Genomic DNA, 23,707 nt, shown 5'->3' on the forward strand with positions numbered 1-23,707 from the left:
GCGGGGAAACCCGTGAAGACTTGGTTAGCAACATCTATTGGTCAATACTCAAGCCAATTGGCAAAGGAACTCCCGGTTCGCTCTCTCTGATTGGCTGATCTTAAGGAAGAGTCCGCCTCCCCCCCATTCCGGCGCCCGGGCGCCCGGGGATGGAGCTCCAGAGCGGCCCAGGCTCGGGAGCAGAGGGGCTGTGGCAACAGGTGAGAGGTCGGGGTGTCGGGGCCGGGTGGCTCGTGGTCCAGGGCTGAGACCTAGGACGACCCTGGGTCGGGCTCCCGGCTTCTCTGGCTCAGTTTCCCCAACTCTGAGACTCCTTCCTGAGGGGTTGGCTACCTCAAGTCTGACAGGCGGGATTTTGAGTTTTGGAAGCAAGCAATAGCTTTCCCTGCTCCGAGCCTCAGTTTTCCCCATTAAGAAACGGGGATCACAATAGTACTTAGCGCACAGTGCGGTTCAGGTTTTATAATGTTGAGGTAATGCACGTAAAGCCTTAAATGGATGGTAACTTTACATTATATAAAAAATCTAAAATAGGCACACCATACACCCAACAAGTCACTTTCTAGGATTTTGTCTTGTAGAGATCCTCGCTTACGTGTGCAAAAAAGGTGTGTAACAGCTGTTTTATGCAGCCTGTTTATAATTGTGACAAGTTAGAAACAGCCTAAATACCCAGGAAAGAGTCCTTTCTGGTCCTTGATTTTATTTAAATTTCCACCTTTAATAGTACTAATGGTAAAAGCTGGAAGCAAGAACAGAGCCAGTAATAAGAAGCTATCCATAAACAAGTGATTATGGTGTGCCAGACACTGCTAAGGGTTTCCCTTGCATTAGTTAATTTAACCTCAAAACCCGTTGAAGTAAATAGAGTTATTGTCCTCGTGTAACTTAAGAGGAAGCCGAGGTTCGTAGCTATTTGAGGGAGTTCGCCAAGACATCACTAGGTAGTGGAGGAGCTAGGTTTGAACCCAGATCTTTCTGATGTGTCTCATTGACTGCTGCCCTGCCTTTTGGGCACCATAGCAAGTGCTGAGTGGTAGCTGCCTTTTTTGTTATAATGATGAGCTGGAACGAGGCATTCTCGAAGATCTCCAACAAGTAGGGACCTTCCATCCTCTCTCTGGCTTTCCCTTTCAGGATTTCCAGGAGCCATGTTGTCAGAAGTCCTGCTGGTGTCCGCTCCAGGGAAAGTCATCCTTCACGGAGAGCATGCCGTGGTCCATGGCAAGGTACAAGCCCCCAGAGCCTTCGAGGGCTGGGCACCACTTTTCCCTGACACTAATCTTAAAGGAAGCTGAAAGGAGGCCTTGAGGCATAGCCTGGGAGTAGCTCAGAGAGGTCAGTTTCTCCCCAGCCAGGCAAGGAAAAGACAGGTCTTAGGGCCTCTAAAGGGCTTCTGTAGACCATCCCATAAGATAGCAAAAAGATGACATCCCTGTTGGTGGAATGAGTCATTTAGGAAGTGAGCTTCAGTGGGGAAGAGATTAGGTTTGGGGACCAAACCCGGGCATTTCAGAAAAAGACTCTGAAACATGCATTGTCTCATTTAACTCCTACAACTCCCCTCTGAGGTTAAACTTTTATTGTCCTTTTTTTTGGGAGATGTGGCAGCTGAGGCTCAGGAGGGGCTTGGTAATTTGATCAAGGTCCCATACACCTTGGTAGAGCCAGGAGTGAACTTAAGTCTGTTTGAACCCAAAGCTTGTGCTTTTTTCACTCCACCACCCTGTCTTTATGTTCTTATTTATCTTTGAAAGTGTGATGATTATTGGGAAGCCATTCCTTGGAGTTGAGAACTTTTGGAATTTTATGCAGAGAGAGCAAACAGAAATAGATATTAATTCCTAATCGATTGGTAGTGGCTGTGCCCAGTTGTATGGGAGAGCGTGCCAAGATCGATTAGCAGTGTCTGCCAAGGGCATGGGTAGGAGTGGCCTGTGTGCTAGTGTTTATTCTCTTCTCAGCTCTTTGGCAAGGGCCCTTTGTTCCTAAGACAGGAGCCATGCTCATTGGCACTCACCCTCAGGCTGACTGCTTTTACCTTTAATTCTACAGGTAGCCCTGGCTGTGGCTTTGAACTTGAGAACATTCCTCCGGCTTCAGCCCCACAGCTATGGGAAAGTCGGCCTCAACTTACCCAACCTTGGCATCAAGCGGGCCTGGGACATGGCCAGGCTTCAGCTGCTGGACACGAGCTTTCTGGGTAAAAGCGGGAAGCAGGACCCAGGTGCAGGAAGAGCCTGGGCCCTGATGAGACGGGGAAAGGCCAGCTGGGTTGTCATTCCAGGCTGTCCCCAAGGGACCAGAGGCCAGCCACTCTGGGGGTGTTTTCTCTCCTGTTCCCGTAAAGTTAACTTCACTTGTTTATTAACTTCTCAAAATGTAAAAACGTACAATGACGCACTAGGTTTGTGTGAGCTTTTGCGGACAGATCATTAAGGCCTGCCATTGAGTGGAAAAACACAAGGTGCAGAACAGCATATATAGTATATGAGGAAGGGCTCAAATTAAGTATCGGTAGGTGTGTAAATACAAAGAAAAAGCCTGGGGAGGTATGCATCCTGCTGACAATGGTGATAGTCACCTCTGGGAGGGTCCTAAGGTCAGAGAGTGGACAAAGGGAACCTCCCTTCTCCAAAGTTGTTTTAACAAGGAGAATGTTTTGGCGTTTCATATAATTTAAAATTATTAAAAATAAAAGTAACTTACGCTTATTATTGAAACACCATCAATGCCGAAACATTGCGAGTTAAAAACAATCGCCTATGATCACTGCCTCCCACTTCACCCCTCACGACAGTGCTAAGCATTTCGGTGTTAAGCCTTCTGGATTATTTTTTATAGACCAGTAATTAGGTTGAAATAAGGAGAGAGCTTGTTTTTTAACCAAAATTGGATCAGACCGTATAAAGTTTTTAGAATTGTGTGGGGTTTTTTCTTCTTCCATGTATCAGGACGCTCTTTCCATGCCAAGAAACAGGCCTCTGGGCTAATTTTTGCTACTGTTGGGAAGGTTTTTCCCCACTCCTGAGCAGGCCTGGTTTGTTCATCAGCAGAGTCACCACCCACAGCAAAGCTGGAGTGTGTTCCCCGTTCTCAGTGTCTCTTCTCTGGGCTGACACCTCGCCCTTCGGAACAGTGTCCCCCAGCCAGGGTGGTGCAAGTGAGACTCTTCTGGGGTCTTTTCCAAACTGCACCATGTCCCCCATGAGAATTAATCCACAGCAAGCCACGCAGTCCTTCCCAAACACCGTAGAGAGATGGAGGAAGAGTTGCAAACCCCCATTTTCAAGCTACCATTTTTAACCTCAGTCCTGCCTTGAGATCCCCCAGGGCGGTTTTTGTCCTTGTTGTTTTAACAGTACAGATGAATTCCTGGCCCCCCACCCCTCCTGTTGAGAAGTCGTAGTGCTGGTGGGGGACTGGGCATGTGTATTTTGAAAGAGGTTCGGGGGATGAGGGGAGGATGTAGCTCAGTAGTAGAGTGTGTGCTTAGCTTGTTCCTGGGTTCCATCCCTAGTACCTCCATTAAAATAAACAAACAAATAAATAAAGTAAACCTAATTCTTCCCCCCCCCCCCAAAAAAATAAAGAGAAAAAGAGGTTCTCTGGGTAATTGCAGGGACATCTTCAATTCACAGCCACTGCTTTGGGGCAGCTGTCCAGAGCAGCCTTGGCCTGGCTCTCCGTCGGGCAGAGGGCCACCCAGCCAGTCGGAAATGTTCCCTGAAAACTGAATGCCGCTTTTGTACGTTCATAGCACGGATGATGCAGCGGGGGTAGTGGGACATGTCTCAGACCACTCGCAACTCCCTGTGTGCGACAAGGCAGGGCACCTACCGCTCTGAGCAGACTCGTGGTGCCTGGGGGCGTTGCTGTGAGGGTCCCACAGGATGGGAGGTGGGCGGAGGCCTGTGGTGCAGAGCGCAGCCCATTCATGAGGGCGCGTTAGTCTGCTTCTCCAAGGAGACAGAATCTGAGCCTTTTGGAGTCAAGGTTTCTTTTCTTTCTTTTTTTAATGTTTTTATTTTGCCTTCACTTATTAGGCATATTTTCAATGGACAGAGATTTCTAGGTTAACAATATGTTTTGGTTTTGTTTTACCAGCACTTTTTTTGTTTTTTTGTTTTTTTAATGGAGGTACTGGGGATTGAACCCAGGACATCGTGCATGCTAAGCATGCACTCTACTACTGAGCTATACCCTCCCTGCTGGAGTCAAATTTTCTACTAGGTTGCCAGGATCTGCCACCTTTTTCTTCCAATGTCCTTTTGTACCCTTCTAATCATCCTAAACACAGTGAACGTTTGGGCATTTATGTGTGCCAGACACTGAACCGATGTGTTACGTATATTAGCACTATTCGAGTTCTCCAGTCTTGCCTGAAAGTATGTGGTGTGATTCAGCCCCATTTTATGGATGAGAAGATTGAGGTTCAGAGGCCATGTGTCTCAGGTCACACAGCTTGTCAGTGATACAGAAAGGATTCAAACCCAAATCTTTCTAAACTCAAAGGCCCAGGCTCTTAAGGCACCGTTCCCTCTCCATCACAGAGCTTAGAAATGTCCGGGCTCTCAGTCACACTGTCTGGCTTGGTTGCCTCCAGTGGATTGTTAACTCAGTCAGTTAATCCAGCTCCATCCTGAAGTTTCCTAAGACTGGCACACCAGCTCAATTTCAGGTCCCCTTTAGAATTTGACTCAGGACTCGGGTAATTCATGAAGGCAGGCAGATCAGACTTGCTCTGCCCCTTAGCCTCAGGGGGAAGTGGCCCAGCCTCCTCCTCTCCCTTCCACCCAAGCAGATCTCAGCCTTTCACGTTGACTGGTTTTATTTGAGCGTCCTGTTCTCGCTAATTATGTTTTGGCAGAGGGAACTATTTGGGGAATAACTTAATACCGCCTTTGGTTTTGTACTGTGGGGTCAAACCCAGGCCTTTGAGTGGTTTTGTGTGTATGTGTGGGTGTGTTTGAAAATAACTCAGTTAGGCCTTACTAGAGTCCAGGAACAGTGCTAAGGATTTTCTGTACCTGAACTTTATCTCTATGACACCCCTTAGGGGGAGGTACTGCAGTTACCTCTGTTACCAAGGAGGGAAAATGAGGTGCAGGAAGGTTAAGTCACCTGCTCAAGCCTGCAGAACAAGCAGTTAGCAAAGTCAGGACCCAAATCTGAGTCCACCCGCCTCCCAAGCCCAAAGTCCACCGACAGCATTGACCACGGTGCTAGGACCCTGAGTCCACATCCATCCAGATTCTGACTCCTGTGACTGCTCGGTTTTTTGCATCCTGTTTGTAAAAGCGCCAAGGCCCTCTCAGCCACCCGCGTGTGCTTGTCTGCCTGTGTGACAGAGCGAGCGGGCAACACGGCGCTCACCCCAGAGCAAGTGGAGAAGCTGAAGGAGGCAGCGGGCTTCCCCGAGGACTGCACCGACCACGAGCGCCTGGCCGTGCTGGCCTTCCTGTACCTGTACCTGTCCATCTGCCGGAGTCAGAGGTGCGTGCGGGGTCTGGGCAGGGAGTCTGGGTTCAGCCCGCCCCGGAAACTGATCCAGGGTGGCTGTGGTTTTGGTGCTAGACCCTGCGTATTTATGATCTGCTTTTAATATTCACGACAACCCCTTGAGAAGGACATGCTCCTCGTTTTGCACAGGGAAGAAACTGGGACTCAGAGAGACACTCAAGGCCACGGAGCTAGCTAGGAAGTGCTGAGGGCTGGAAATCAACTCAGTTCCCTTCAACACCGATGTTTGCCTCTTTAACCCCACCCTGCCTCCTCTGGCCTCTCCCATTCAGTAGAACCAAAGCCAGATACTTGGATCCACTGTGTGGTATCTCTGCGCCAGGCCCAGAGAGGCACCCTTGTTTCACATCTCACAGGCTCCAAGGGAACCTGATTGGCAGAGCGAAGCCTGTGTTCACTTCCCCGCTTACGGTAAGATCTGGGTCATCTGGCCCCAGGGAAGCCAGCTCCTAAAGGGATACTCTCCTGTTGAGGCAGTGTCCCACTGTGAGAGAGGGCTGAGGGTCAGATGGCAGTGGTTCAAACCCCGGTGCAGTCACTTACTAGCCGGTGTGAGGTTCTCACCCTTCCTGGGCCTCAGTTTCCTCATCTGTCAAATGGGAGTAGTAGTGGTACCTACCTCATTAGTTCCCTGTGAGGTTAAATGAGTCCATTTACCTAAAGTGTTTGATTCAGAGGCGTTATTATTATTATTATTATTATTATTATTATTATTATTACTATTATTATTATTATTATTATTATTACTACTACTACATTCCTGGGAAAAACTATCTGAGGATTAGAAACATTATGTATGAAATGGGGCTAGCACCGTAAGTGGCACACAGTGAGTGTTCACGATGATTTTTTTGGTCCAGAACCCAAAGGGACAGCCTTGAGGTGCAGCCTTTCCCTGGTTAAGCAGGCACTGGGTACTAGGTGCTGTGCTGAGACCACATTAAAAAATGTCTTATTATAACTCAATAAAAAATGTTAATAAATAAATAAATAAATAAAATCAATTAATTAATTAAAATAAAATGTGAAGCAAAACAAAAAAAGTCTTGACACTTGCTGTTGGGTGCCAGGGTTTTCAGCTTGAGAGGGGCGTGTCCCTTTCCAGGGTGGGGGCTGCAGGCACATTTCAGAATCTCCTGATTGAGGAGAGGCAATGTGTAGTTTGAAAAGGCAGATTCAGTCCTGGAATTTTATATTTGGAAAACGGGAATAGTGCTTAGATGATAGAAGCTGACCTCTGATGGTTCTCCCTGGGGACAGATAACAGGTAAGATGCAGTGATTCAGAACTCTCTGTGGGTCCAGACCAGGTCTGGGTTACACGCAGTTGGGAAACACTGTCCGGTGGGAGAGGCGTCCCATGAACGCGCTGTCAGCGCCCTGCGTGTGAGGAGGCAGCAATGGAGACAGATTGTGTGCTGGGGTCCTCAGGGGAGCTAGGGATGGCCTCTGGGTGGTCCAGGGAAGTTTCCCAGTGGGAACAACGTGCAAGGAAGGTCTTGCAGGATGGGTAAGAATTTCCCTGGGGGAGAAAGGGGTACAGAGCTGACCTGGGCAGGGGGGCCAGCCCATGCTGAGAGCAGGGCCTGGAAAGAGCCTCACTTGGGAACAGGAAGGAGTTTAGAGGAATGGTGGTTCTCCAGGCACTGTTAGGAAGAGCTCCGGTTGGACAACATAGAGATTTAAATGATCCTTTACCTATTTTCAGGTTGTCTGAGTCGCCGTGAGTTCCTGCTATCTGATAACGGATGCCTCTGGGGTTGGGGAATCTCCCTGAGATCAAAAAACTGGGCCAGACCCTTTGAGTCAGGCCTAGATCTGGGCCCCTGTTTCAGTGCTGACACATCACAGCCCTTCAGGAGGGTAACGCTCTGCTTCCTGGTGTGTTTCAGGGCCCTGCCCAGCCTGGACATCACCGTGTGGTCGGAGCTGCCCCCTGGGGCTGGCCTGGGCTCCAGTGCCGCCTACTCCGTGTGTCTGGCAGCTGCCTTCCTGACTGCGTGTGAGGAGATCCCAAACCCGCTGAAGGATGGGGAGGCCACTGGGAGGTAATCACGGCCCTCGCCCCACTCCTTGTCCTTCCTGGGTGCCGTGCCCGAGCTGAGAACTCCCCGCCACCCCATGAGATGAGAGGTGTCCCGTGGCCACCTGACAGCTCAGGAAGCCAAGGCACAGGGAGGCCACGCGGCAGGCCTGGGCCATCGGATTCCAGAGCCTGAGCTCTTCTCACTAAACTGCCTCAGTTCCCCCACCCCTCGCCCCCTCCTTGCCTCTTGGACTCACGTGCCCTTGGTATGGTAGAGAAACCGGAGCCTGGTTGTAGAGGGCCATGGATTAAATGAGCCATCGGGCCCACCTCTGTCATCAACTCCCAGTGGGACCTTGACTGCCCCCTGGGAGCCTCAGTGTCCTTTTCTGTAAATGACAGTACTTATACCCAGGGGACGCTTCCTGGTTGTACCAGATGGTTAGGGAAAAAAAGTACACCATGCTGAGAAATAAACACAGGAGGCGTGTCTATCAGATCACAGCACCCCCTCCTCCGAGTCCTCCACCTTGTCTCCAGGAGGAAGCGTCGCCTCTGCGGTTCTCATTGTGTGTCACTGAGGCTTGTCCAGGCAGGGTTGTGAGCGGACCATTTCTGTCTCTTAAGGAGACTGGAGGAACCACCCTGAGCACAGGTCATGTAGTTTGCCCCGGACCTCGCCCCAGAAGTTGTGGGTGAGGCCCTGGTATCCCACCTGGCAGCTTCCTGGTGAGGCCTGTACTGGGCCCTCATGTCTCCGGAAAGCCCTCACACTGAGGGGGGCCTTCGGTACCAGGCACGTGGGCCTAGCTGTGCCGTGTCGGGGGACTGCTGGCTAAGCCCAAGGTCGCCTTGATCCCTGTGGCCACAGCAGGTCTGGGGGCCATTGATGTGATTCCCCTTCTGCATTCCCCAGAGGGGCTCTGAAAGACTCATGCGCGCAGAGGGAGGTTGGGGGCGGGGGTCAGTGGCTGTGGGAAGCATCCAGCAGGTAATGACCAGGTAGGTAATGATTGCACCTTCAGAGACGCGAGGTCGCCGTTTTCAGGAATCACAGTCAGATCTGCCTGTTGACTCTCTTCTCTCTGGGGCTCCATTTGCTCTTCTGAAAGTGAGGGCCTGCACCTGAGGCCCCGGGGCAATTGGGGGGGTGGTTCCAGCCTTGACATTTGCTGATCCCAAGATAAGACTGTGACTCAGACCAGAGTCTTCAAGACCTCACGACCGTGCGCCGATCGCTGATCTAGCGCAGAGTGGTGAAGGCCTGGCTGTCCTGGGCCTCCCACATAGACACTCCCCCCGGCCAGCAGCCACCTCTGCCTTTCACAGGATATGGGTGATTGTGGGTGCACGAGGAAGTGGGTAGTAACTGTACCTTCCCTGAAGGGTCACTGTGAGGATTACGGATGGCCCATCAGAAAGAACCTTTAGCACAGTGCTTAGCGCTGGGTAATCAGTAGCTTTGAGCCATGTTAACTATTTAAAAAAATGTTTTTTTTCTAACGGAGGTACTGGGAATTGAGCCCAGGACCTCACCCAAGCATACAATGTACCACTGAGCTATACCCTCCCTGCTCAACTCACTGTTAATCATAGCCTCACAACCACCATGAGAATCTCAGGTCCATAAAATCCCCATCTGACAGGTAAGGAAAGAGGCCCGAGTCTCCACAGCAAGTGAGTGGGTGGCCTGGGCTTGGAGAGACTTCCAGGAGCCGTGATCCCACGTGGCCTCTATCCCCTGGGCATTTTACAAAGCATTGGAGTGTCTTTTCCATTTCACAGTGTCCTCTGTGAGGCAGACACGCTGCTGTCCCTATTTCACAGGTGAGCACACTGAGCGTCAGAGCTGCAGCGGTTGCTCAGAGACCCTCAGTGAGTCGGCAGCAGAAGGGGGTTCAAACCAGCTCCCTCCTTCACCCGCTGCTCTGCCTCTGAGCTACACTCTCAGAGGCTGCAAAGCCCCCGTTGGCTTCTGCTGTTTCTTGGGACAGGGACTCAACAGAAACAAAAGCTGAGAGAGAAGGCGGGGGAGTGGGGGGGAGGGTGTCGAGCATTTGTCCTTGTTCAGTGCACACGTCTCTTGGGTCTGTTCATGTGAACTGTCAGTGAGCCCACATCCCTCCCAGGGAGAGATCCAGAGATGACCCACGTGCCTTCGAGGAGGGAGGAGTTGCCATCCTACAGATGAAGAGAGAGGCTCAGAGAAGGCAGGCAAGGGGCGCAGGCCACTCAGCTTGTAAGAGGCAAAGCAGGACCCCGGGAACTCACAGTCTTGGCTCTTTTCACCACGCTGGCCCAGGGGCCTGCTGTTTAGCCAGAGAGGTGCAGAGCTGTTTCTTCTCTTCTTTCCAAGTTCAGAGGCCTACACCCCTTTGACTTTTGGTCTCCACCACTCCCAGCCTGTGGCCTCTGCCCTCTGCTGCCCTCAGTGACCCCCGGCCCCCCATTTCTGTGACTTCTTCAGGTGGACCGCAGAGAACTTGGAATTAATTAATAAATGGGCCTTCCAGGGGGAGAGGATGATTCACGGGAACCCGTCTGGAGTGGACAACGCTGTCAGCACCTGGGGTAGGTACTGCCTCAGGCTTGTGTCCTTTATTTTTATTCTTTTAAAAAGTCTTAGGACAAACGTGGCTGCGCATGCTCTGTTGGTTTGGGATGAAGAGATCCAAAGAATTTGGAGGGAGATAGCATTTTCTTGTTTTGAGGGGGTGGGGGAGGACTCTCAGGGATCTGAATCTCTGGGGGTTGGGCCGGGCCCAGGAAGCCATGGTTGCAGTGAGTCCCCCCCACCCCTCCGGGGGTCCGGACAGTAAAGCTGCAGAACCATTGGTGTTGAGTTTGCAGATCACGCAGGTTGGGCTCCCCTCTGGTGGGGTTGCTTGCGTCCTGGCCCTGGACACGGTCCGGCTCCCACTCTGCCACGTCACCGTGCATCCTGTTGGAAGCTGGGCGCCTGGAGGGCTCCCCGGCGGAGCACCTTCGTGCCCTTCTGGGCCTTCTGTGCCTGAAGCTGAGACAGCTGGTGACGGTGTTGGTCTAGTTCCGGTGATACTCAGCCCCACCCCAGCCCCTCTCCCCAGAGGCACAAGTGCAGGGCTTCCCTCCAGCCCTGACCCACTCCCGTTTTCTTTAGGAGGAGCTCTCCGATACCAACAAGGGAAGATTTCATCCTTAAAGAGGTAATTCTTGGGCAGAGCCGTGCCTTCCTGAGTGGCTGCGTCCATGCGTCCGGGGTGGGGGGGGGGAGCCCCACTTCTTTGTGAAGGAGGTGGGGGCAAGTGCCCCTGGGCTTTCCCTCCCCCATGCAGCCCCCATGCTCTCCCTCTCCCCTTCAGCTCTTAAACTGCCAGGAGATTAGAGGGGGAAGTCATGGGAGGCTGCGCCTTTCACCTTCTAGAAAGTGGCTGTTCCCCCAGACCCATGGCCACCTGTTCAGTTACCCTTTAGTAAATGAGAACTGATGCCTTCCGTGTTCCCCATGACACTGCACTGGGGCTAGGGGTATAAGGATGGCTCTCCAACATGGTTCTGGGCGGCGGGGACAGACACAGAAGCCACTGAAAGACATCGCCGGAGTAGCCACAGTGAAGGCCTCAAGGCCGAGCAGGACCGGAGCCCATGGGAGGCTCAGAAGAGGCTGACAGCGGAGGGGACTTGGGGCAACTTTCAGCCTGTTTATGTCTCCTGGAGGCATTGGAAATTCCAACTCCCTCTGCTCTGTTTGCCCTCAGCGTGGAAACGTCACAGGCTGGGAGTGAAGCACGTGGCATGCGGGAGCAGGGTCCTCTTGGCTGTTCCCTGAACGCTCCATCAAGTCGTGGTGTTCGTCCCAGGGTGCCCTGCTGCCTCAGAGGGCCCAGGGCTTGCCCCCACCTTCTTCAGCCAGGGAGACCTTTCCGGCCCGGCGGCAGGTCCCAGGCCTCTGCTCTCGCCTGCTGGGCCGCTCCATTTGGGGCTCAGTGACCTGGCCTGCCTTTCTGAGGCCCCACATCTGCGTTGCTTAACTTCAGCACTACAGGTGTCTGGGGTGGAGAATTGGGGCCTGTCCTGTGCAGTGCAGGGTGTTCAGCAGCGTCCCTGGGCTCTGCCCACTAGGTGCCCGTAGCACCTCCCCTGTCTCCCAGTTGCGACAGCCAGAGATAGCTCCAGGCGTGGCCACCTGTCCCCTGGGGTGCGAGTCCCCCTGGGTGACAACCACTGCTCTACATGGAGGAGGAAGCGGAACCACTTAGGAGTGTGGAACAGAGCTCTCTGGCTGCTTGTGGAACTGATGGCAGGAGAGCCTGGTGCCCTGAATCCGTGTGCAGGATCCAAGGGAGGGGATGCTGAGGTGTCCAGGCCCTCGAATGAAGGCCTCCTCAGGGTTCTGAAGCTGCTGGGACAGCATGGAGGGCGTCATAAGTCAGGCTGCAGATCTGGGGCAGGACCAGTTCATTTCACTCTGTGCATCCTTAGAGTCTGTTGTATCCTGAGCATTGAACTTGGCCCTGGGAGAAGTGGCTGGGCACATGCATGGTCTATGGCGGGGCAATCAAGAGACAAGCAATGGAGGCTTTCCCAGGCCGGGGGAGGCAGGTGGAGAGGCTCACAGTGGCCGGTGGTGGCAGATGCTCTGGGGTCCACCAGCTCGAGTTTGAGCCTGGCTCTGCTGTTTGCCCACTGGGTGCCCTTTGGTGAGTCACTTCTCCTGAGGCCTCGTTCTTATTTACACAATTGGGATCCTGAGTATGAGATCAGAAACAGTATCTGTCAAGGGCTTATTTGCTTTTTCCTGACCAAATTTATTCATCCAGCCCACAAATATCTCTGAACAGCTAACTACTAGGTGCTGGGGCCTCAGCAGGGAACCGCAAGTCCCACCTTCATGGAACTCCTATCTTGTGGGAGGAGAAACCCACTGGCAAATGGCCAAGGGCTGGTTTCTGGTAGTGGAGATGGACATGCAAAGGCCCTGAGGCAGGAGTGTGCCTGGCATGTTGAGCCACAGCCAGGAGGCCAGGGTGGTATACGTGGAGTGAGCATCAGGGAGGTGGAGATGAAGTGAGGTTGGAGGCATGGCCAGGCTTAAACCACCTACATAGCCCCTGAGGGGGAGGTCACTGGGTGTCACTGGAGCCCTGGGTTTTGTGGGGCCAGCAGCAGGTCCAAGATCGCAAAGGACTCTAAGAAAGATGAAGGTGTAATACCCAGACTCCTCCTGACCCGATGGCTGGGAACAGCGAACCGACCTTTGCTGCTGGCTGTGAGGCGCCGCAGTGAGCAGGTGTCAGACTCCTCGTCAGTCCTGCCGATGGCTTAAAGAGGAGCCCTTTCCCCTCAAACCACGCGTGGGGCTTTTTCATTAAAAAAAAAAAAAGGCATTGTTTGTGAAGTGGATCAAGATTTGGCCTCCCAGAAAACTGCCCTTTTGAGGAACGGCTTTTCTTTAAAGGGAAGAGAAAAGCCAAATAGAATGTTCATCTTTTGTAAGGAGAAAAAGAAAAAAAGCCGGCCTCCGAGGCTGAGAATCGATATTAATTTCATGGGCTTATGGGCGGTGAGATCAAGCAGGTTTCTGGCAGCCTTTCCCAGCCCTGTTGGATTTTACAAGCTTGGTCTGAGACAAGAAACTCGAACAAAGGTATCAGGTCTGTCTGTCTCCAGCCAGAGCTCATCTGGCCCCCCTGTCCCTGGCCTGCTGCTCTCTGAAAGGCAGGTTCGGATGGCAAGAAACGGTGACTTGAGTCCCCCAAAGACGGCCAACCACAAGGACAATTGAGATTGAAGCTTTAGGAGAGATTATAAAGCTTAGAGGGCGGGTGAGGGCAGCGGGGTTGGGCTGGAGAGCCGGCTTCCTGTGGCCACCCCGGGCCCTGTGTTTTATTCCCCAGGGAAGACTGGCTCCCTCTAACTGCATCTGGTTTCGTGCCAGGGCCACTGGTCGGGGCACCATTGATGCAGGGTAAGAGTGGGTGCAGCGCTGGGACCCTGACTCCTCCACAAGCCTGTCCGTCCCTCGTGCTCCTGTGCTGATGACACTGGCTAACCCGGGCACCTCCCCTCCCAGCGCCCCCTCCAGAATTCAGCCCCTTCTTGTACTCTTTGCTGTGGCGACTTTGAACTTTTAAGTCCACAAGTGTGCCGTGCTCTGCCACCTCCAGGCTGGGCTGGGCCCTCATATGTGCACATTCACTCGTTCAATTACTAAATAAGTGAGTCAGTGAGTCACAAGCCAAGGGAACATGTCCATCCGCCCAGGGGCTGAAGCAGGGGTTGGCAGCAGGCGTCCCAGGCTGGCCGTCAGGAGCCCATGCTCCAGGGCCCGTCCCCAGCCTGCTGTTGACGTCACCTCCCTGGGCCTCCGCTTCCCCAGGGTGAGGTGCGCTTCCCCAGGGTGAGGTGGAGTCCAGGCATGTCCCCATCCTCGACCCAGCTCCTCTGTCACGGGCTCAACTGTGGACGCTTCACCCAACAGGCCGCCAGCCCTGCAGATCCTGCTGATCAACACAAAGGTCCCTCGCAGCACCAAGGCCCTGGTGGCTGGCGTCAGGAGCAGGCTGCTCAAGGTGCCGTTTGTCCCACTCCTGGACGGGTTCCCAGTGGGGCCGCGACACTCACATTTGGGTGTCCAAGCTCTCCGTCTGCCTTGTGGGTTTTTTGGGGGTGGTGGTGGGGACTCAGGGAGGCTTTTTGACAGAAGAAGAGGCGCCATCTGCCCACACCTCAGCCAGGAGGCAGGACAGAGGTCATTAGACATGCTGGCTTTGCAGAGAGAATCCCGCACTTGGGTCAGGGGTGGCTGGGCGGGGCAGGGACCAGGCCAGAAGGAGAAGAGGGTCCCTCAGAGGATGGGTGTGGGCCGTGGGGTCACCTAACCCCTCCACCCCGTTGTCCCGGGCAGCTGTCTGGTGTCTGCCAGCCCCTCAGCCTCACAGGCCCTGGCTTCCTTTTCCCCACAGTTCCCAGAGATCGTGGCCCCCCTCCTGACCTCCATAGACGCCATTTCCCTGGAGTGCGAGCGAGTGTTTGGAGAGATGGCAGCAGCCCCGACCCCGGAGCACTACCTTGTGCTGGAAGTAAGAGCCCGTCTGCAGTATCAGGGTCACTCACCCACACCACTGCCTAAGGCAGCGGCTCCAGTCTGCGCTCGGAATCCCCACGGAGCTAACAGAGAGGCCAGGGCTGGGTCTGGGGGCCCATGTGTGCACCCATGAGCATGTGTGCCTTATTTTTAAGCCTCCTCCCAAATGATTCACAATCATTGTAAGAACCCAGAGAAAGCACCTGGTGTGTGCTGAGTGCAGTGGGCCAGGTTGGGGGTCGTGTGTGAAGACACGGTCTTCCGTAGGCCAAGGAGCAATTTCTCACCTGGCTGCTGCTTTCCTGCTATCTTTGCTAAGTGCATTTTGTTTACTCAGTACCTATTTCTCATCCACATGCATTGTTTGGATCAGATGTAGTCTTAAAGTGTCCTTTCACCCTCAGTACTCCAGCCACCACCCTCTGAATAATTCTAGCGTAGAGGCGGAGATCTCATTCTTTGAATTTCATCAGGCCTGGGTCTGAATCCTGGACTCCCTGGGGTGTCTTAAGGGTGCAGTGGGGTCCTGTGGGTGATGCACAAACACAGTGCCGGAGGAGCCACCAGCTCAGGCAGAGGGCCCAGGCTTATTCTCAGACCTGGTCCATCTGGTCCAGTGAACGTGGATGGACATTAAAAAGCCATCTGGCTTCCCTGGAAGAATCAGGGGATCCAGCAGCCCCGTCTGTGTGGCTTTGTGGCAGCAGTCAGCTGGAGGTGCCCAAGGGGTCCTCTTGAGCCAGGCCGTGGGGTCTCCATTTCTCCACAGTCCCCACCACTTCCTAATCAGTACCCACAGCCACTATTGTCTTTGCCTGGTGCCTCCTAGTCCCGCTGTAGGTATTTGAGTGCAGCCCCTGTACTGAGTGGGAGCTGCTACTCGACCAAGCCTTTTCACAAATGACTTCTCACCTGCTCCCTACAGCAACGTACCTGTGACCTGGGTACCTTGCCCCCATTTTTATAGATATAAAAGGCCTAAAGGAATGACTTTCTCTGAGGTTTTCCAGCTAGTAAGGGGCTGAGCCAGAGGTCAAAGACTGAATTGTTTATTCATTTAGTAAGCAAATTTTTATGAGTGCCTCCTACGGGCCAGGTGCACGGACTCCATCTAATTTCTGGGCTTTTGCCCTCATTCCGCAACCATCTCTATCCCCCAACATTTGCCTGGCTGGCTCTCAATTCCTTTCACGTAGAAAGGAAGGGAACAGAGTCCTCCTGAGGAGGAAATTAATAATGATGGAGTGCTGCCTAAAATACACCCCGTCGAGCCCCCGGAGGATGCTGCGAAAGAGCACGTTGATTATACATTGTGTATATTTTTGGCTGCGGCAGCCGCTGAAATGTGCAGCTTGCCTCCCGGACAGCTCTGCACTCAAACCAGTGAGCTGTTCTCCTGTGTCACAGCCCGTCATCTGATCCGTGACAGATTTTGGATCAGAATGTGACAGGTGTCTGGAACCTGCCTTGGCAACATGACACCTGGCGCTGAGGCGCAGAGAGAGGCAGGCCCCCAGAAGTTTGCCCTCCCCTCCTGCCCTCGGGGCCGGGGAAAGGCACCTGGGGCTGCCACGGGGCCATCACGCCTGTCTGCTTGTTTGTCAAAAGTGCTGGGGTGTGTGAGGCAGGCTGCTGGGGCAGGGCTGACCCAATCCTGCCCGATGGCCTCGGACAGGAGAACCAGGTGGGTCTCGGCAGACAGGTCCGGGATTGGCAGCCTGCAGCCCTCACGGTGCACAGGCGCTCCCAGTAGCCTGGGGCAGAGCTGCACGCTGTCAGGCCACACACAGCAAGAAGTGGGTGGCGGCAGGGATGCTGAGGGTGCTCTCAGAGGCGGGGTAGACACGTGCTTCGCATCAGGCAGACCCAGACTCCAGTGCCAGCTCTGTACCTTACTAGCTCAGGGACTTTAGGCAAGTCACTTTCCCCTCTGAGCCTGTTTTCCCCTTTGTAAAATGGGGATGGTGGTAATATAACCATAAAGTACTAATAGCAGCTGACGTTTGCCAAGCATTTATCCCATGCCAGGCATCGTGTGAAAGACACCTCATTCTGTTCTCACGGTGACGAGGCAGATACTCCTACAATCCCTGTTTTACAAGGGGGGAAACTGAGGCTCAGAGTGGAAGACCTCATCCCAAGACATCCAACCAAGAAGTGGCAGAGTGGAGACTCAAACCCAGGCCCACCTGCCTCCAGATGCCACATTCATCACTTCCCGACAGTAGGACCATAGCTCATTCTCAGAGCCCCAGCATCTAGCCTGGCACCCAGCATGTGGAAGGGATTTGCCAGACACCAACGGAGTAAATGAAATGTAAATAGAGAACGCCTGGGCAGTGGGGCTGTTAGCTTTTTCATCAGCCTGCATTGCATTTGATCCACAGGAGAACAGGAATTTTGTTATGCATAATCAAAGAAACCTGAACAAACAGTTAGCAATTTCCCCCATTTGTGACCTTGTTAGAACTACAAACCTGATCTTACTCTGAAAATCAGTACCTGAGGCGGCTGTAGGATGGCATATTACTTGAGACTTCTGCAAGTGACAGATATCCATCTCAACCAGGCTTTAGCAGGAAAGGAATTTACTGGCTTATAACTGAGAAGACCAGAGGGGACAGCTTCAGGCATAGCTGGATCCAGGGGCCAAAACAACCTAGTCTGAAATCTCTCTCCGTCTTCCATGTAATCTCTGAGACCATGTGCAGTGCAGTCAACCAGTTTAGCAGCTCCAGTGGAACGAGGCAGAGAAACTGGGATGGCTCTGATTGGCCCAGCTGGGGTCACACACCTGTCCCACACACAGAGCCTTCTGTAACCAGGCCTGGGTCGGGTGTTCACTACCAACTCCACCCCAGCCCCTGCAGGTGTCCTGCAGGAAGGAGAGGATTCTTTTATCAGTGAGCGGGACAGTGTGCTGGGTAGTCAAAGCCATTTGTGGTCCCAGACCAGCGGCTGTCAGATGGGGTGGGCACAGGACCTCGACCTAAGGCAGGCCAAGCAGGAACAGAGAACTTTCTCCCTCAGGAGCTCATCGATATGAACCAACACCATCTGAATGCCCTCGGTGTGGGCCATGCCTCGCTGGACCAGCTGTGCCAGGTGACCATGGCCCACGGACTGCACAGCAAGCTCACGGGTGCAGGCGGTGGGGGCTGCGGCATCACGCTTCTCAGGCCAGGTACTCGCGGGGCAGGCGGAGTTGCCAGCTTGGGATCATACAAAGGTTCCACCTGGGCAATTCCCTTGGGAGGAGGAAGAGGCCTGTGAACAGTCTCGCCTTTGCTGTGTGGCCTTAGTCAAGTGAATTAACCTCTCTGGACCTATGTTGTCACATTGGTAAAATATGGATGGCAATATCTAGTTTATATAAGATTGTTGCCCAGAATCAAGGAGGAGAAAATGTGTTTAGAGAGCTTGGCGTAGGGCTTGGCTGCCTACTGCTTCTTTTCCTTGCCCTGCTTTTCCCCTTTGATTTGCTATAAGCCCACAGTGGCCCCAGAGGCCCCCTCACCCTCAGTGGGCCTCCTGGGCCTCACAGAGTCACCACATCCTAACTTCAGCAAACCTGGGCTTGGGGGGCTTAGTTCAGGGGCAGTGAGATGATTTCTCAGGCGTGTGCGGTATTATCAGGCACTGCACCAGGCTCTCCACCTGCAGGAGGCCATGTAAGCCTCACCGTGACCCTCGAGGGCAGATCTCATCATGTGCCCCATTCCCAGGTGAGGAGACTGAGACTCAGAGAGGGGAAGTCATTTGTCTGAGGCCCCACAGCCAATATGCGCCAAGGCCAGGTCCATGTGACTCGGGATACGTAACCTTCCCGGGGAGGGTGCACAGCTCTGCATTCCAACAAGCAGACTGGTCCCCGGGCCTGTTCCTTGAGTGGGGATGAACATTTCCAAGGGAGTGGACAGTTGTCAGGGGCGACCTGCTGCCCTTCCTCCCCGCAGATCTGGAGCGGCCAGAGGTAGAGGCCACGAAGCAGGCGCTGACCAACTGTGGCTTTGACTGCTGGGAAACCAGCATCGGTGCCCCTGGTGTCTCCATGCACGCGGCTGCCTCCCTGGACGCCCCTGTCCGGCAAGCCCTGGACGGCCTCTGAGATGAGCCCACGCGGCTGCAGCCCCACCGCGAAGCCCTTTCCCGGGTTATTCTGGGCTCTTGAGTTGGTGTCTGTGCTGGCCAGTGGGCGCCCAGCTCCTGGCACTGATGGGGGGGGGCGCCCAGCTCCTCTGTGATGCCCCTCCTGCTGGCAGTCCCCGCCCTGAGCCAGGCAGCCCAGAAGACGTGGTCTGTGTTCTGCAGCGTTCTCTCGAGCTGGCTGGGCAGCAGGGCTGCGTGGGGACTGAGACTGCAGACCTGAGATGTGAGGGCCTCTTTCCTGTCCTCCCCGAAGCTCCCACAGACCCACAAACTCCCTGGCTGAACTGCTTGGACACCTGGATGCAGGACTCTGGTTCCTGGAGGAGTCGGCTTTCTCCCTCCTTCCACCTCTGCAACACTTACATGTCTGTCCCTCAGGGCCCAGGCCCCTCCCACCTCCTCCAGGAAGCCTTCCCTGACACTTCGTAGGGTAACCCTTGTCCCAGCGTCCTCCCTTCACACCTTCAGTCTGTTTGAACCATCAGCACTTTGCTGGGCTGTTCTCTTCAGGTAGATTCAGGTGGTGGTCTTTGCCTTCTGCCCTTCTGCCCTCCTGCCCGAGGCTGGGCGAAAGGCAGCATCTATGGGTGGTTTCTTCCAGCTTGTACCCGAGGGGTTTGCAGAAAAGATGGCAGTGGGGGAATAAAAAGCTCTTAAATCATCAGTGCTTCTCTCGGTGTCCAGAAAGAAGGGGGAAGGTCCAGTAGTCTCCACCCGCCCAAACCCGCCTCCCCTGGCCTGTCCCTTCTCCAGCCTCTTTCTCAGTGGAAAGTAAGGCTTTGGGCCACGTGGTTTTGTGTCTGGGGAATGGGGCGGGGTTTTCACAGGTGGCCCTGGCTGGACCTGGATGGATGTTGGGACATCGGGCTCTCAGTCCATCAGCACAGCTCCAGCCCACTTTCCTGAAAAGGGAAATTTAAAGCTTCCCAGCTCCTCAGATCGTGAGTACCCATTAGTTCTCAGACCTCTGTAAGCCACAGAAACAAAACCTGCTGTGGGCCATGGACTATTCCTTTTTGAAATTACCAGCTGGGTGGGGAAAAAGAGACCTGGCACCTGCCTGGCCCTATTTGAACTTTATATTACAAGTCAAGGCTCTTTAAGAAATGGCAGAATCCATCCAAAAATCCTTGAGCTAGCACATTGCCACCGGAAGCCCTGGGAGCCCTGGGCCTGCAAGAGGCGGGACAAGAAGGCGGGGGCTGGGGAAGGGTTTGGTTAAAATGGCTCTGCGCTTCTGCCCTCGGCCACTAGGGGGCAGCTGGCACCTTTCCCAGCATCTTCACCAGGAGGGTGAGTGGGAGGCTGCCTTAGAGCCGAATCAGCCTACCCACAATGCCAAGCCTCTCTCCCAACTCTGCCTGGGGTCACTGCCAGGAATCTGAGGGCAACAGGACGAATACCTGCCCCAGCTTAACCTGTGAAAGTGGTCCTAGATTCACTGATGGGGGCGGGGAGGTTGCATGCCTCCACCCTTCGAAACAAATAATGCATAAAATGATAATATGAATACTGAACACTGACTTGTGTCCGGCACTGTTCTAAGCACTGTACCTACGTCATCTCTTTTCATCTACACCAACCTTGGAGAGTAATTGCTAGTCTCAGCCCCATTTTACAGATCGGGAAACTGAAGCTCAGAGAGGTTGCCTGACTCGTCCAAGGCCACACAAATAATCAGCATCCAAGGCAGGATTCCAGCTCGGACGGTCTGACTCCAGTGCCTGCCCTCAGCCCCTCCGTGCTTCCTCCTGGACACAGGTTTGTTGTAATTCTTGCTGTTTTCCACGCTCGGGCTCCTGACTTGCTCTGGACGCCGAGGTGCTTGGTCAGAGTGGGGCTTGGGCCTGGGTGGTTTTTGAAAGTTCCCCATTTGAAAGGTGTTTTCTTGGAGGTGATGGTGGTTGAACTCATTTCTACACTGCAGGAGGTGGGCCTGGGAGGAGGGTATCCAGAGGCTGAGGCCTCCAGAGCCCACCTGCCCTTGAGTCACTCCCTTTTCCTCACTCCCTGGTGATCAGGTGTCCCTCCTGGATCAGATGCCAACCTGTTACTCTTGCCCCAGTGAAGCAGCCACCTGGCCTGCGTTGGCCAGCACAGCCTCTCACCCCAGCCACCATCACCGGCCACCATATGGGCCGAGTGGCACCCACTCCCGGCCACCTGTCTTTGCTATCCCATTTGTAGACGATGTGCATTTGTAGCCTCGCCCTTCCCCTTGCCTTCCGTGGTCATTCTCACTCCCAGCTGCGCCTCAAAACCACCCCTGAATGCCTCGCCCCACCCCCAGCTGTTCTGATTTAACAGGTCTCAGCAGGACTTAAGTCATGGGTGGTTTATAAAAGTTCTCGGTTGATTCTAAAGTGCGGCCAAGGCTGAGGTCCCTGAGCAAGGTGATGCCCAGGGTCATTTCTGCAGGCCATCCTGGTGCTGAGAAGTTGCTTCTGCCTGGGCTCCCAGTCAGCTCTGCCATGCACTAGCCCCATAGCCTTGGGCAAGCCAGTCCAGCTCTAGAGCCTGCAGGCTCCTCATCTAGAAGATGACAATAATAGTAGGACCCACCTCATAGAGGCCCAGGAGAACTGAGGAGAAAAGGCATGTAGCGCCCTTGGCTCGGTGCCTGGCACAGTGTAAGCACTCACTAAAAAAACTCATTATCAAAAACTGTCCTGCGCTGAAAGACAGAAATTTCGGAACGGTGCACCAAGCTGGTTAGAAGCCCCCAGCCCCATCTGTCCAAACCCCCTAGGTGGAGACCCCTGGGTTTGCTATTTGAGAAACACAGCTAATGTCAACTGGCTTCCTCCCCAAAGAGGCAGTCTCATAGCCCCCACGCACTCTCCGCCAGCCCAGAGGAGAGCGATTTCTCAAGTCAGCATCTGGAGCAGCTCCCAGCCTCTGCAGCTGATTGTGGATTCAACATCCACCCACATAGCCTGAGGTTTGCAGGAAATTTCCCAGATCTGACCGAGGTCTCGCATTGGGAGATATTGGGACCCACAGCAGACAGAGGAGCCACAGCGGCTACACCCACATTCTTTCTGTCCATCAGGCTCTTTTTTTCCCCGAGACTGTCTCCTGTGGGCCGCTGGCAGCCTGTTGAGTTAGGTGCTGGCTGCAGATCAGCAGGTGTGATCAGACCCACCCTGCCATCGGAGTACACTTGGGCCCGTCCCTTTGCTTCTCAAGACCCCCATTTTCATTCTTGTTCTCTGGCAAAAGCTTTTTTTTTTTTTTTTTTTTTTTAAAAAGCTAGCAGGCACTTAGTGGGCATCCCCTTCCCCGGCCCTTCCTGGCTTCCAGGCTCATTTTGGACCAGCTCCTCGGCTGTCTCTTAGCACCTACTGTGCACCGGACCCAGTCATCAGCTTGGATGAGGAAAACGAGGCCCAGAGAGGCTAAACAACCTGTCTGCGGAATGTTCCTGTCGTAATGCTCAGGCCAGAGTCACTTTTCCTCCCATTGTCCCCCAAATGTCCAGAATCCTGTCCAGGACCACACACCTGGCTCTTGCAGCCTGAAAATCATTTTTAATTTAGCACAGCAGCCTGACACCCACCCCCCGTACACACTTCTTTCCTCCAGTGCTTGGCTTACTCGAGAGACCTGGCCGGTCATCCCGCAGCATGTCCCAGCTTCTGCACTGGGCATTCAGGATCAAAGCCCTTCCCTGAGCGGCCAGCAGCCAGCTTTCCTGAGCGGCTGCTACCGGGCTGCTACAGCATGGCGCCTGGTGCATCAGGTGCCTTCTCCCTGCGAACCTGCTCGGTGCAGTGAGATAGGTATCGTTCCTACACCCAGATCGTTGATGAGTAAACTGAGGCCCGGGGAATGGAAGTGACTTGCCCAAAGTCACGAGGCAAACAAATGACAGACAGGTCTGTGCTCTCGGCCTGCTGTTCTGTGCTGTTTCCCCGGGAGATGGCCGGTGACCTCCCAAGTCCCCCTCCAGTCCCTGCCTCGTCATAACTGAGTTGTCACATCCGCCCAAGAGGCGCCAGCTCAGCGCACCCCCCCTGCTCCACCTTGGACCCCTGTGGTCCTACCAACAGGACAGGTGAACAGACTGACTGAACTGCCGAAGAGCACGTGTTCTCTCGCAGGACTGTGCCCGGAGCCACCTTCAGCCACGTCCAAGGGAAACCTGGCTGCTGGGCTGAACTATCTCCACAACCCCATGTCTTCTCAAAACGGAAACAGACAAAGGCAGTTGTCTCCAATGTCACCCAGGCAGATGTTCATTTGATTGTAATTAGAATCCCAAAGCATCAGGGTCAGGAGGACCCTTGGAGATCACACAGTCCAACATTTCACTTGCTGTTGATGGGGAAACAGCGACCCAGAGAGGGCAAGAGATTTGCCTAAGGTCACACAGCAAGCTGCCTTTTGGTTTTCTCCTCACAGCCGGGGCAGCACAGAAAGAGCACGGTACCCGGAGTCTAGAGACCCGTCTCAGGACCTCGCTTCTACATCTGCTGACTGCGTGGCCTGGGGCAGGGGATCCCTCTGGGCCTCAGTTTGTTCATGTGTAGAATGCTAGGCAGCGTGCTAAACCCCGCAGACATCGTCACATTCAGTTCCCACAGCAGCCCTGCGGGGACAGGACCACAGTGCCTTACGTGAAACCCCGGGAACACGTGTGATTTGGGATTCAGCATTTTGCACCCCACGTTTCAGCCTTTGTGGCGTCTGGGGCAGCCCCACTCCGGACTCTGCAGTGACAGGTGCCAAGGGTGAAGATCATTCACTGTATGTCAGCTTGTGTTGCATTTGCTACCAAGTGGGTTTTGGTGCCAAGCTTCTGGGCTTCAGAGTGTCTTGGACGGTGGGCCTGAACGATCCTCCTGTTTTGCCAAGAAGCAGACAGGTACTCCCTCAGAGAGACGTTCGGTGACCTACCCAACTCCACAGAGCTAAGAGGGTGAAGCCCAGGCATGAACCCCA

General features: G+C 54.0%; 1 protein-coding gene across 2 annotated transcripts; it reads left to right on the forward strand.

The window, feature by feature from the left end:
* The first annotated feature begins 51 nt into the window (after nt 1–51).
* Nucleotides 52–19,427, forward strand: MVK (mevalonate kinase). Of its 2 annotated transcripts, none has more exons than XM_032471400.1 (11): nt 52–200; nt 1,138–1,229; nt 2,056–2,203; nt 5,352–5,496; nt 7,415–7,570; nt 10,016–10,119; nt 10,688–10,733; nt 14,009–14,099; nt 14,493–14,609; nt 17,645–17,798; nt 18,571–19,427. In XM_032471400.1, exons 2-11 carry the CDS (start codon nt 1,152–1,154, stop codon nt 18,720–18,722), a joined length of 1,191 nt encoding a protein of 396 aa, XP_032327291.1. In that variant the 5' UTR covers nt 52–200; nt 1,138–1,151; the 3' UTR covers nt 18,723–19,427. The 2 variants fall into 2 exon arrangements, with proteins under 2 accessions (XP_032327291.1, XP_032327292.1); XM_032471401.1 differs by having other exon boundaries at nt 150–200; nt 5,302–5,496.
* The last annotated feature ends 4,280 nt before the right edge of the window (nt 19,428–23,707 follow it).

Source organism: Camelus ferus, chromosome 32, assembly GCF_009834535.1.
Source record: "Camelus ferus isolate YT-003-E chromosome 32, BCGSAC_Cfer_1.0, whole genome shotgun sequence".
In the NCBI taxonomy this organism is placed as follows: domain Eukaryota; kingdom Metazoa; phylum Chordata; class Mammalia; order Artiodactyla; family Camelidae; genus Camelus; species Camelus ferus.

What these genes read in the sequence shown, in the direction of transcription:
- MVK (XM_032471400.1), top strand. Translation starts at nt 1,152, where the DNA reads ATGTTGTCAGAAGTCCTGCTGGTGTCCGCTCCAGGGAAAGTCATCCTT. An exon ending in GATGGGGAGGCCACTGGGAG is followed by an intron (nt 7,571 to 10,015) that starts GTAATCACGGCC and finishes TGACTTCTTCAG; the next exon opens with GTGGACCGCAGAGAACTTGG. An exon ending in CATCACGCTTCTCAGGCCAG is followed by an intron (nt 17,799 to 18,570) that starts GTACTCGCGGGG and finishes TCCTCCCCGCAG; the next exon opens with ATCTGGAGCGGCCAGAGGTA.